Raw genomic sequence first — 14,723 nt, forward strand, 5'->3', positions numbered from 1 at the left:
GGATTTATAGAAAGTACTGCATATGTAAAAAATACTGGTATGAAAACATACAGTACATATTTCAAGCCCAATGACATTTCGTAGATACTTTTATAGTACTATTCCTAATTATTCGACTAACGATGACTGTTGTTAATATAGTGGAATAATTCGTACTTTTCACTTTTATAAACATAATTGTGGAGTTTTAATAATACCTTACGAGACGATTTAGATAGTAAGACAAAAAGTACGCTCTCATAAGAAAGTAGGTCACATCAAAGAATTTCCAAAACTTAAAAATCATTTAAAAATTTTTTAACTAATTAGTAATTACTAGTAAACTGTACTTTAGTTTCAAAATTCGGTATATGAAATGATTCTATTAAATCTAGCGCTAGCAATCGTAATCGATTAATCACGAGCGATTTCGTTTCACATAATTAAACTTTATCTTTCTACTTGCTTCGACAAGATTTAATAATTAGAAAAATAAATTACGAAGATTGAAACTAAAAGGGTGCCTACTATTTTTTAGTAATTACTTCTCCCAAGAGGTAAAATAATGTATTACTCACCGATTGCTATTCTCATACTGCTCCTTGTTATCGGAATCGTATCTGATCACACCAACGGACGGTATCTTTGTATACGTATCCTGCCTCTTGAACTGTCTTCTCTGATCCATCGAGTTGTTCAAGGATATATGAGACGGTCTGGGTATCCTCGAGACGAGATTCGTGTTCTGATGATTCATATTATTCTCTGCGTTGTTTATGATCTGCTTCGCCAAGCTCTTGATAGTTTCCTTACAGTTGTCGCAATAATTCGCCGCGCACGTGATGGAGATGTGTGGTGGTCTCACCGACTCACCGACAGAGACGTCCGTGAACTTTTTTTTAATTGGCGATGTACCGAACTCCCTTTTCTTAGGCGCCAAACCGGAAGTGTCGGTGCTCTTCACGGTCGTTCTAACGAGATCGTCGACCATCACGCTCACCGACCTGGTGGCTTTCCTCTTCACCTTGGTGTCACCGTAATTGAACGAATAGCTCCTCGAGTTCATCGAGTGCAGGGATATAGGCTGCGTGGCCATAGGATCCGGACCAACAGCAATGGTCCTCGTCCCGGGACCAGTCCTGACCTCGATCCCAATGTCGGACATTCGCGGCTTCACCGTCACCCCCACGTTCGCCCTCATTTTGTACGGTTCCGTCACCTGCGCGAATTGGTCCCGCTTCTCAATGACTTTCGGCGGTTCCGGCGTGCACTGGCATCCCCTGGAAACGGTGTCCTTGATCAGCGTGCTCTTGTATATTCTGAGAGCATCGTCGACGATCACCGCGACGTCCTCTTTCGTCAGCACGTCTTTCATCGTCAGATCGGTGGACGTCCCGTAGGATCGTTTCCTGGTTTCTTTCTTCGCTTCCGGTGCGATGTCCTCGATCACGAACTGGCTGTAGACGAGGTCTTTCAGTCTGTCCCTCGTGTTAATACCAATGTCGCGAAACTTCTTCGCGTCTCTGGCGAGTTTCGGACTGGTCGGCGGTATCGATTCGGTTTGAAGTGGGCTCCGTCTCAAACGATCCATCACCATCTTTGCTTCCGGTACGATCTCGTCGTATATTAGTTGGCTACGGGTCAATGTCGATTTCCAGCTGTCCCGGGTGTAGTCGTTTGAGAAAAACTTATCCAGGCTCGACGACGACCCGTCGCGTATCAACGAGCTATTGTTTGTTACTTCAGGCATAATTTCCTCGATTTGCAATCGACTCCTTTGCAGTGGTCGTTTTATCGGGGTACTCGTTATCATGCCGACGTCTCGGGTTCGAACCTGATCATATAACGATACCATGTTACTCGGCTGTTATTGTAGTTGGTGGGAAATGAATAATTATTGCTCGCGAGTGCAGAAGTAGTTCACGTACTCGGTTGTCGAATCTGATGAAAGTCTTTATCACTAGAGAAGCCAAATGCACAGTACACGCGAGAGGATTAATTAAAAGCCAGATAAACATCTCAGGAAAGGTTTAACGAAGTTTTACCCCATTCTAGTTAGAAATTTCTTTCCCCTCTAAATTAGAAATTTCTACTTCACTCGCGTTCTGAGAATCTAAAAAAAGTCCGAATTTGCATGAACATGCGACGCTCGTTTATCACGCTACGAGACCAACCGAGGAAAATCTCGCATGCTTTAAACGGTCTTTAACTTTGTGTCTCAAGAAGCTAATATTGTCGTCCACTACGATTTCGAATGCAACGTCTCTTTTGCTAGAGATTCAACGCAACTTCCTCCGCTGCGGCGAATTTCGTTTCAAAGTTTCCCGTGACTTATGTAAAATAAATTCACCGAGTTTGTGAGAAAGTCTTCTCGTTTTTCAACGGTTGCCGTTCTAACGTATTGCGACGAGATCGTCATCGAGACTATGCGTGGAGAACTTTTTATTCAACAATGGTTAATGGAGCAGCGAATGCAGCGAATTCGCAGGTACAGTTAAGACTCAATTAGCTAACTATGTGAACTCTGCATTAAAAATTGAATATTATTTCGATTTATTTCTTCCAACAAGGCATTGTATTCCTTGCATAATTTGTTACTTTCTGATGATTATTCAAAATGAAATTGAAAAATACATAAAGATTTTTACGTCTCACTTTGAGTAACATTGTAAATAATTAATTTATAAATTTAATATTTGTGAATAATAAATTTTTGATATATTAAACAAAATTATTACTTCAACATATACATTGTTATTTAAATTGTATAAATATGCAACTGATCCATATAGTAGTTAAAATGATATTTCGATATTCTAAAGCAATTTTTTTTTTAGTATAAAATTGCAATTCTTTCATATGCAGACAATGGCTTTTATTGTGGTAATTTTTTAAATGAAAAACAGGTCGCCATTTAACTATTCTGAGCATTTAGATATCAAAAATTTGACATTCGTTAAAACATAAGAATAACCTATCATTACAAAAATTTATGTTTATTTTTATTGTACTTACTCAATTATTTCAATATTTACCGTGATTCGATTTAGTAAACAGTTTAAAAAAATATATCTTGTTACGATCATCCCCGTGTCGTGTTACAACTACCCCGAAATACGAGATAATTGTAACAATTTATTCAGTCTGCATTTTTCGTTAATATTTTAAACATTAATCATTGTAAACTGAAAATATCATGATTACATACTATCAGGTAGTTTTTGTGTAATCGTAATCCAAAGCCAAATTGTTATTCTCGTCCTTAATCTCTTTTCCTCCCAACAATATTTATAATAGCTAAGATATATTCGTTGAATCTAAATATTTATGTTAACTGTTCCTGTCAAACGGATTGAAAGGAATTAATACCCATTTTTAGTACTCAATCTGAAATCTTAATCACTAATTTAACTCGATATTACATCGAGGGTTGACGAGCAGACTTTCTCATTTGGTCGATGCTAATTCGCCGATTTCTTCGGTAATTATAGCTCCTATACTTCCCCTCCCCTACCCGTGAACTATGTAAATCTGTCTCGGTTCGATGGAACCGGGATTCTCAGGCCGTTCCGCACGTTTCACCCGCGGGAGGTTCAAAAGCAGATGGAAACTCGGCGATAAAACGACGGTACCGGAAACGGTGCCGGCGGGTATTACCTGCTGGTGCGAGACGCCGACGTCCCGTGTCATGACGCCGCACATCGTTCCCATGTCTCTGGTCGGCGTCGGGACGGTGGCGTTCTTCAGATTTCGCTGGGACACCCGCTGTTCGGAGAACGACTGGCTCCGGTGCCTGTGCAACGTGTCGTTGCGGGAATTCGTCTTGCTGAGCTCGTCCACTTGTCGCAGGAGATTTCGTTTCTCCTCTTTCAGCACCGACACTTGCACCTGCGGCGACCATGTGAAAGCAGAGAAAAAGAGATGAGACGCGAGATCGTTTTGAACGATCGGCTATGCGACGACTCAGATAAGACTCGATGGCGACGATGATTCTCAGGATTGCATCGGGTAACTATGCCAATTGGTTGTTTCTGTTCTTGTTAAATACTTGTGCAAAGACGGCTCGCGGTTATTGTTTGCTTATCTACGGAGCTTTTATTAACACTGCGGCTGCAGCCGTTGCTGCACGAGATGTTTCTGCGACACAGAAGTTTGGTGCACTTGTTAGTGAAACGTTTTAGTGAATTTGCATATTTGCTGCTCCGTTTCGAGGAACTGAGGCGAAACGGAGTTGAGGGGTCTGCGACAGTAGGAATCAATTTCTTCTTTGGAAGCATTCTTTCTGATGTGTGTACCTTGTTTAATTAAAAACATGACCTTTCGCTTGGAGGAAAAAGTAGTTAGTGTCACAGATAGCATTGTGTTCCGCGTGATTGACGCAGCAAAGAGACGGCTTCGTAAACTTTAGGTCATTGCTTTGTTAGAACCTTTTGGGTAGGTTAGGAATGAAACGAAAAAGCTAGGGAAACTAAATCGAAACGTTGATTTGTTTTGTGCATTGGAGACACTTACCAGGAAATATAGTAATGCGCAGATAAGATACCACACTATCAAATTGTATATCACGGAATGCCAACTTCCAGTAGAATATATTTCCTCAGACATTCCACACAAATCAATCACGTATGCGGGTTACAGTCGAATAAAGTCGTTCCGTATTGATGATTTCCGAACGCTGTCTCTGTTGCGCGACAGTAACGATTCTCATCCTGTTATATACTCTACTTGTTTTTGTGTGTGCTATGTATACAAACAGATGTTCTTCAAATGTTCTTACTCTACCGTACGCCGAGAATAATTGCTAGTGAAAATTGATAAAATGACAGTCTATTTTGCTAAAAAAAGAAACGAGTCAGATTCGCGAGTTTTTGTTTTTAATAAATTAATATCGTGCGCCCTATCATATGTATGTGTCTTTTTTTAACAAGCTATAAAGCAAAATCTTTATAACTGAAGTTCTGCGTTACTTTAATAAACCATGTACTATTGTTATAAGTGTCAGTGTTGAATAGATAAGCGAACTTTTATATGCTCGTTGATAATAAAACAAGGATGGATTTTTACAGGGTTATCTTCTTTTGTTTAATTTCATTGCGAAATTTATCTAACGAAGCAAATCATTTCTCCTATAATTATTGCATTATTATGACTATTTCATTTTGTCTTTGAATAGATATTTCTGCGGATGACCTTTTGAACAATTCTTGATGGAAATTAATGGAGGCAGTTATTGAAATAAACAGTTAGTGTATGAAACGCATTAAAGAGGTCGGGTCTAATTAGCATTCCTTAAGATTTAACAATAACAGAAATTTACTATATGTTATACAATATATGCACTTGTAATAAACAGTATATACCAGTCTTTGATCATTATTTCGAAATTGAAGACAAAACATTTGAGAATTTCATAAAAAAAACTGTTGAAAAACAATAATTAATTAAATTATTATTTCAAAGAAAATTATCGAATTTCTTTTACACGCAGCAAACAAGGTATTGAAATATCTGTTTTTGAAAATGTCTATGATCTTTCTCAGAAAAAATTCTCAAAAATCACGTTATTTCGTTTAATAATAATGTAATAATTTTATTCAGTCTTGAGAGAACATCACGATGAATTACGTTTGGATCGCAATTAGACTTTCCTGTCGGAAGTATCGCAATGGAATGAATATGTACGCGTGACTCATGCGATGGATTTGCGACAAGAAAACGTTAAACCGATTCGCCGCGCGAAATCGTCGGCGGTTACGTTTACCTGTAGCATGGGAATCGCCTTGACCTGTTCCTCCAGCTCTTTCATTCGTTCCAAAGAGGCCGCCATCTGTTCCCTGATGTTCTGGAAAACACACACATACGCCATCGTCTTCGGTTATTCTCCGCGTTTACGTTTCCCGGGATTATTGTCTTCCGATTCAATTTGTCGGTACTTGTTGCTCGCGTTTACCTGTAGCGCGCCCGTACTGAGGTTCGAGTTCCCGCTGCCAACGCTCGCATTGTCAAAGTCACCTGGGTGCTCGAGCTGCGTGTTGTTGTTCTGTATCGGTGTGGCCGCATTCGTTCCATCTGGGCATTTTTTATAAACAAAATTAATTTATGAGAAAACATTGGGTTCAGTTGATTTGCGAAAGTCTATGGCTCGAATTTTTTAGACGTAAATCCAATGTGACCTAATTGATTTAAGTTTTATAATGGACACTGTTTTAAGAACAAAAAAGATCTTAGTACTACATATTTTGTTTACATACGCAGTATATTATTTAGGATAAAGAGCAATTAGATATTTCTATTGCTAGTTTTAACTTTTTACTTCTTACTATTCCATGAATATTAAATTATCATTACTTTACAAATAAGCAATAACAGATTTGTATACCAACGTTAAGTAATTTTAGTGAATTTAAGATGAAGGTTTCGTTATCGTAGAGATTATCTTTCAGTCGACATATGATTTATATTAATTTCGATCATGTATATCTGATGAATGAGATTCTGTCTGCACGAAGGAATAGAAAAATTGTTTGATGTAAGCTGAACGAAATTACGTAAACATAATTTAATTGGTAATTAAAAGATACGGACGTTTCGATGAACCAGCATAATTTATGCGAAAGGCATCAAACGATTGTCAATGCACGAAAATTCCGTGGGGATGAGATAAATATTTCAATATCGTTCGGATTCAAATCTGAATTTCTGATAAATAACTGATACTATTTCATTAAGCTTTCAATAAACTGACCGTTGTATCAACTTCATATTTCCCTATTAAAGTGTATTTTAACGCGGTAATACGCTCGGCTCAAGGCATAAATACATGCAAATATTTGAACGCGACTTGGGTAGCTGTTGTTTGAAGAATAAATGAATATTCATACGCAAAGAAATATCTTCGCGATCGATAGAAATGAAGACGGGCTTGTACACGGTCTCGATGTTTTTCGTTCATTGTTTGCCAGTGATATAATGCTGGAGGCGCGATCAACATTTAATTGTGGTAATGAACGTTCGTAATATTCAATTAATTTGGACCATTTTGGCGCATTGAAAATATTTCATTTCCTGCGTACATGCTTTTACATGTACGTACTGGGTGAGTCACCTTATATATTTTCACTGGAAATTTGCATCTCCGAAAAAATCTTCAGCTAATCGTCACAAGAAAGATTTTTATATGATGGACATGTTTTTTTATATTTACATTTTTATAAGATTCCGTTAAGTAATCATACATTGATCACTTAATTATTAAGTTATGATCTTGGAAAATAACTCCTTTTATCATAACGACTGAGTAGATATTTCTCATAAAGATATTATGCGACCCACCCTGTATGTATAATTATGATTAAGTAATGGAGTTCTCGCTAAATTAAAATAATGTATGGAATATACGTAATGTTTTCACATGAAAATTACTTGCAGTTGAAACGTACAGTTATAGGATTCAATCGATGTTAATTAATGATTGCAGATATAATTGGTTCCGCTGCACAACAATACGGGGTGGAACTCTTTGCCATATCATTATCATCACAGTTATAATAATTAAAATCTTCCGCCTGTTATCATTTCTTGGTAGAAAAAGGGGATTTGCGATAATTGACACGACTGACACTGATATTAACTGACATTATGATTATTGAAATTTAGGGGTTAAATGTCGATGACAAGAAAATATATGGCATGAAAGTGAACGAGAACCGATAGATATGCAATAGAAATGCAAAATAAAATAAAGATATAGAATGATTTGGTGACTTTTTAGTTTGGAGAAGGTTCGACTGAAACGCAAGTTTGATGCGAATTCAAAGTCTTGATCACCACCAAGTAACGTTTCCTGAGCAACCCTCGCGAACAATGCCTCCCAACGGTTCGTCGCGCAGTCTCGTTACGCAAGCTGCGTTCACCTGCGGCCATTCAATTTTTTAAATTGATTCTTGCGTAAGTGGCTTTTACTGTGTTACGGCATTGGATGGGCTGGTTGAATTACGAGACAATGAAAAAACGTGAAGACGTATCGCATACCGTTTTGCGTCTATTCGACGGTGTCGTGACACGAATTAACGGGCTCGGCGAATCGTCAAAGAGTTCGCTAGCATGCGAAAACTGCGGTACGCGTAGTACTTGCGGTCAACTTTTAACATGTTAATTACCCGACTGTTCCGTAACGAGCCTGCACACGTGTCTCCACTCTGTGTACAAAAAGGAGCTGCCGGAACAAAAACTGAAATATCTCGGCTAGTTAAATTTTACTTGCACGCACATACAGTCGTTGCAGAAAGCTAGTTATTATCACTGGTCACCTAACCAAAGACCATAAATTCTGGGAAATTATTTATTTGGAGAAATAATTACTCATTTATAATAAAAATGGATGGATTATGAAATCATAAAAATTGTTTAAATTGATATATTATTGTATTAGTCATAATCTATTAAGATTATGAAAAAGTGAAATGTGTTTATAATTGACTTCTGTTTTCTGCAATAGCTATAGATGATTTTTAATCGGATTAAAAAGTTGCAAACTTTTCGAATTTGGTCAAATTTGTTCCATTACATTAGTATAACAACTTAGAATTTGGATAAACTGTTAAGTCATCTATATATAGGCGTGACAATAATTAATATGCAAATTAATTGCTTCGTAATTTATGTTTTCCTATTTTTAATTTTTATTATGTATAGTTTATTTTTAATTAGTATTGATGCAGATGCTATAACTATCTGTTTTGCATTAATATCGAAGAAACAGTTTAGTGGAAATATTAACGATCGTGATTTTCTGAGTTCACTGTACGCCTCTTCTCTTCCTTCATACACACACGCACAGGTACATCTATAATGCTCACACAGCTTTCCACGTTCTCGGCCAGGGTTTTTAGGAACATTACCAAGCAATTTAAGTTCTTAAAATATTACGGTCTTTTTACAGTAATTTGCAGGCCAGAAAAGACGAAAAATTCCATTCGAGTCTGAAATGCAATATTTTTTATTCAGACAATTCACTTTTTAGCGGATGAACCGCGAACCATCCCGTGCGCGGAGACAATGTATAAACGAAATTATAGATGGACAAGCCTGATCTAAAAACACATAAAGGCGCGTAGCCAGGAATAAACGCGAACATGATGTAATTCGCACGGACACATTGCGTTGGGTCACGAGACCTTTCATAAAGGAGATTAATGATTTTCTAAATTTAATGCAACACTCTGTCTACGGTTCTCCGAGTGGCATAAACGAAGGTTGCTTACGCGAGTGCGCACATTCATTAACTAACTTCTAAATATAGATATTAAACAGGGACTCGTTACATTAGTATACATAGAATTTTACTAAATGACCAAGAAAACAACTCTTACGAGACGCTAGTATTTTACATTTTCTGCATTCAGTAAAAACGTTTATGGACTTTACCGCTTGCCATTCAACGTGTTAATTGTGAGACTTCTCTTTGCATCGAGAGAACAACAACCGAGCGTTTCCGCACAGTTTCTTAATCCTTTACGAAAGGAAAGTGCAAAGAATATTTTCCTCGAAGAGGTAGAGTATGTATTTACATGGCCATTTGTTATGTACGTAATTGAATTATATGTTTCAATTTCTGGACAGGGATTTAACGTTCTAACGACGACAATTCAATTTCGTTGAGATATATTACAATAAAAATTAAATGAAAATAAAGTCTACTTTTAGTGGTTCACGTTTCAAATGCGAAGGACACAGAAAAGTTAAGTGACTCAGCTTTTGTAGTACAGTACAATAGCGAAATGAACATGACAGAAACGTACGACCGTTCCCAAGACAATTAACAGGTTCGTCCAACCATTCAGTATGTAAAAGTCTTTTCGTTTCGGATTGCGTGCATGTTAAACAGAAGCCGGTCGCGGCCCATCGCTCCCGCGGTTCCACGAACCCGACTATCTGGGTCATAATTAAAAGATTACTCCCTCGAAACGAACACGAACGTCTCGTCGCGACCACGTGTGATCCTTAAAAGGGTAGCACCGCGATCCTGCCGCTGACCGTGGCAACGAGAACGCGCGCGGATAATGGCGCGTAATCGTTACGTTGCACTTTATATGGAAAAACACGGAGGATTTCTCCGGCACGCGGATCAAAAGCGTATTAGGACGAAAAAGCGAGCCGATGTCGGTCGTGAAAGTCCGGCGGACAGATCCTGCAGCCTCTTCCTCCTCTTTTATTTTCCTGCTCGTCTTTCGTTCCGTGGTATTAATCGATTGTGATTTATATCGGGATATTTCTTGCCAGACGTTTCCTTGCGATTATAAACGATTCTTTATGTACTCGTTATCGGTCGGGCATTCCGTGCCGATCTGATCTGAGCTAAATCCTTCGATTAGCGGCTAGAAACGCTCGGGTATATCTCTGCGATCTCTTCCCAACAATGTGCAAAAACGCTTTTTGAAAGGCAAATACGCACGAACTCGGTAATCCGTTCGTTCGGGAAGCAATCAAAATCTCCCGAGACTTTAGAAACTGCAAATCCTTCGCGTTACCTCGGTTCCTTCGAGTCTTAATCATTCTAGATCCTAGGATCAGATGCGTTCATTACAAGCAGTTCTTTCTTACATTTTCAACGGCTCCGGATTTCAAAATCGACGAAATTTACAATCTAATTAGATGAACATGTTCAGTGAAATGTCCAAGATACCATCTGAAATTAATAACACTACTATTTTCGAAAGTTCTCGTAATAAGAAATTTTACATTTATGCTGCAAAATAAAAAAGATGACGAAGTGCAGTGGAAGGCGCAGTATCGAGTCGATTACGTGTCCTTATCTCGAATGGAATTCGTATCAATATCCCCAATTCTGTTGATTGCTGGATTTTCATAAAATATTTCACACATTCTCAGTATCTTTCGTAAACCTGTATTATGCGATTTTAAGTTGAATAAATTATTCGAATGATAAACGGAATTGTGCCGATGACGAATAAAAGATAAAGACCAACGAAAGAAATTTTTCTCAATGCCATCGAATAAACATGCAACTGAATACAAAATCTATTAGATAAAAATTTGTCCGAATAAGAATTTTTCATTATTCATAATATAATTCTTTATTTGAATAAATAGAAGAAATAATGTAATGTAATGTAATAATCGAAGAAAATATTCGACTAAAAGTATTTATTTGGATAATCATCTTAGATAAATATGTACTCGATACAATTTAAATAATGCGCAACTCTTATGACAGACAAAGTAAACTTGTCTCGAAGATGACAGTAAATTCTCATCAGCTTCTAAATAAAAATGAACAATTTGGAAAGTGGAGGTACGATTATTCGAGCTTCGTTTTTATCGTTGCCAATTGTCAACAACGATGAAAACGAGACACGAGGTTCGTATAGTTGCCCATTTTTACTTATAAACTGAAAGACTTATACTCATAGTAGACATTAGTACAAAAATTTGAATATTGATACATCGTTCTCCCGGCAATCGTAGACGAATACGATTTCTTTGCGGCAAACTCGGTTTATCAGATTCGCAGCACACGTCAACCGTGCAACCTGGCATTCATCGCGAGTCCCCAGCATTTTCTACTTCCCAAGAAACAATCTCCGTCACGGAATAATCGCACGATCCGACTTCTTCCATATTACTCGTGAAAGTCGAGCGGGCATCGGCAACAGTCTCTTCCTTTTTTCCTCTCCGTCTAAAACAGTATTAATCGGCGATACCTGTGATCCTATCGGTGAAATTTTCGAGAGCGTGCCTTCTGTTTCCGACCGATTCTCCATAAACTCGTTAAACTCGGCTCGTCCCGATACGGTCTGAATTCGATTCGAATTTCTCGATTCTCAATTACCGCGAGTTTAAGCGCTGCGAAGTCGAGAACGTCCTAGTTGAAATTTCTTCCTCGATACTTTCTATTGTTCGCTTGCCTGGGGAGACACAAGATGGTTTGTAGCGGAGCTGGTACACGCGTTTCCCCCGTATCGTGTTTCGATAATGAATTCGGCTTGTTTAGTCACCGATAAAGTATCTCTTAATTGCCGTAGACTGGTCACTTCGCCCGAAATCGTTGTACAAAGTTGTGTCTTTGTTGGCTGCACGTTATGCGTTGCTCGACTGCGACTGTCGCGTATCCGGAATGAAATTCGGTAGATCAAAAGAGTTTAGGAACGTCAGTATGTCGTGTACAATTTACTGAAATTATTAAATAAAGGGAGAAACGTCTGTTTGGCTCGGAAGTTTTTAGCGCAATCCGATGAAACGAAACTTTGACTTATGATTCCAAATAATTTCTTACGAACATACCTTTGATACGTGTACTTCTCGAGTTGTCGTTAGCAAACGGCACAGATTTGTCGTGACTTTTACGTCAGGTTGTTATAAAGAACTTTTCTCATTTTTCAAACTTCAGCGGGAAAAATTGGAGTAACTTTATATGGCATTTTGTGTAAGGCACAACTTAGGCTGTATATTTAAGAATGTACGGCAAACACGTTTTCAATGTAACTTGTTCACTTCTGTCGATTAGACTTCGAATCTACGTGCAAAATCAAAATATTCTCGACTAATTTCAAGAAAAAGAAACTAAACTGAAACTTGTTTCTTCTTTTAACAATTTGTACAGTTTTAATCTTGTCAATTCTTTTAATTAAACGTTTTATGTTTCATCCGATCATTGCTGTGAATGCATTTTGACAACGCAAATATGCATTTTGATAATGTAAAGCTGATGTTATTTCGTAGCGAAGCACGCTTGAAACGCGAATGTCTAATAAAAAATGTTATACCACGTTGATTAGATTTAATTAACTGAGTGGCTCTTTGGAATTTTGTGCACGGTTTTCGAGAAATTGAATGCTGTAGAACGGACCACGGTGCGGGCGTTCACATCCGCGTTGATAATGAATTTCGTCGAGCTTCTGGGCACGAGATTGCCGCTGCGATATGCAAACGGCGGGACAGCCGATAATTCACGGCAAAAACATGACCCCGAGGAAAATCGAGTGACGCAAGAATTTGTTATCGTCTCTTGTTGATACGCTGCGCTGCTCAGAAAAATACACGCTCTTCCGACTATCTACCGTCGAATGTCGGACATTCCGGTGACAATACGGCTTTTCCAGAAAAAAATCTGCCAATTAATCAATTTCATTACGAGTTCACCGGAGCACGACTTCCGTTTTATAATTTCGCGATTTCGTTTTGTATTCCTCGTGCTCCGTTCTCTCTCGTACGAGTTAAAAATTCATTTCCAGTTATTTAATATCATTACGTTTCTACTGCACTACACATGTGTAATCTGCATATATTATGATATTCTGATAAACCAACTTAATGTTAATGTTTACATAAACTAAGGCAACGAATCGAAATTGGAGTAACGTTGCCAGTATACAACAATGGCAGATAAAAATGTAAAATAAATATTGACCTATGTAAATTAATGGAAGTGCATCATCGTAAGTGACAGAAAACAAAAAGAAATTGACGCGCAAAGGTTAAGCAAACACATGTGTAATCGATACAAGAAATAACAATGTTTGAAAATAATTATTTCACAAATTATTAATTCACGCTCTTCCGTTCAAAAGTTTTTCTCACTCTGTGGTGTTTTTTTTACGCACGATTATGTCGATAACCTCGCAACTCTTTATCAGAAGCACAGCTGACCCTGTGTGAAATTTAATTACTAGATTTGCTGAAATTGATTCGCGAAATAACGAATTTTCGATTCAGTCAGCATCGCCATTCAGTTTAAATCGTTTTAATGTATCATTTTGCTCAAATCTATCCTCGCGTGAAGCAGCATTTTCGAATCAATGGCACGAACTGTTGCATTCAGCGCGAAACAGGTGATCCGGTTTAGGTAATCATCGTTCGCAGAGCGACGCGCGCGCAAAACGCGCCACGAAAATAGATTCTTATAGAACGGTGATTAAAAACTAAAGAACCCATAGGCTTACGGTATTTTCTCTTCATTTTCATCTTGCAGAAAGGCATCCTCTTCATGATAAAATTTTTCACCCCCATCTTGCTTACTGTATCACCGAACACTTTGCCGATCGAATCACCAAAAATCACAAAACCCGCTGGAACCAACACAGCAGCAGCGTAGCTTCCTCTTCGTTCCCGATCGAATGACTCCTGAATCCCTCGGTGCCGAAGCCTTCTGACAGATCCTGTCTTTCGTTCGATTATCGATCAATTAAAAAACCGCCACGGTTTCCCGTGAGCCGTTAGATCCCGTTAGACGGAGTCCTCGTCTGTTTCGTTCGTTCGTTGTCGCATCGATGATCGATCGGTCGTGGGTAGGGATCGAAGGAAAGCAAAAAAAAGGGTGTCAAGTTAATCGTCACATTGGCGTAGCGTATTCGCGGGTGTGCTCGTTCGTGTTTCGCGGGTCCCGGGACACCGTGACCGGTCAGAGACGCGGATGATCGATCGCTAGATCAACGCGATCGCGTCGCCTGTCCATCGAGGACGTGCTCGTCGGTTTTTCGAGCATTCGTGGCACGGTCTGTTTTGCCGCGGCCACTGTTTGCGTTTGACTGTGACGCCGAACTCTGGGCTATAGCCAACGGGGACTCCGACTGCTCACGAAGAGGTGAATGGAGAGGGGAATTGTGTGCCTCTTCTCCTGTTCTTTGCCCGGTGTTCGGCGATTTCTTAATCGGTCGACGCCAGAACCGAGGGAAAAAGGAACAGAGAGGCCCCGCTCACCCTACCTGCCCCCTCTACTACGCGAT

At 38.8% G+C, this 14,723-nt stretch overlaps 1 protein-coding gene across 4 annotated transcripts in view; it reads right to left on the bottom strand.

Moving 5' to 3' along the window:
- Window positions 1-14,723, bottom strand: part of Kank (KN motif and ankyrin repeat domain-containing protein 2 kank) — a 111,002-nt gene that overhangs the window by 3,181 nt on the left and 93,098 nt on the right. For 3 of the 4 annotated variants that reach the window (XM_078192417.1, XM_078192418.1, XM_078192419.1), the window contains exons 5-8: window positions 5,930-6,048; window positions 5,741-5,821; window positions 3,637-3,867; window positions 558-1,813 (exon numbers count right to left, since the gene is read on the bottom strand). In XM_078192417.1, the coding sequence (XP_078048543.1) occupies window positions 558-1,813; window positions 3,637-3,867; window positions 5,741-5,821; window positions 5,930-6,048 (1,687 nt within the window). Of the gene's footprint in view, window positions 1-557; window positions 1,814-3,636; window positions 3,868-5,740; window positions 5,822-5,929; window positions 6,049-13,940; window positions 14,512-14,723 lie in introns of those variants that run through there. The other variant, XM_078192421.1, reaches the window with a different exon arrangement.

This window comes from Augochlora pura, chromosome 10 (genome assembly GCF_028453695.1).
Source record: "Augochlora pura isolate Apur16 chromosome 10, APUR_v2.2.1, whole genome shotgun sequence".
Taxonomy (NCBI): domain Eukaryota; kingdom Metazoa; phylum Arthropoda; class Insecta; order Hymenoptera; family Halictidae; genus Augochlora; species Augochlora pura.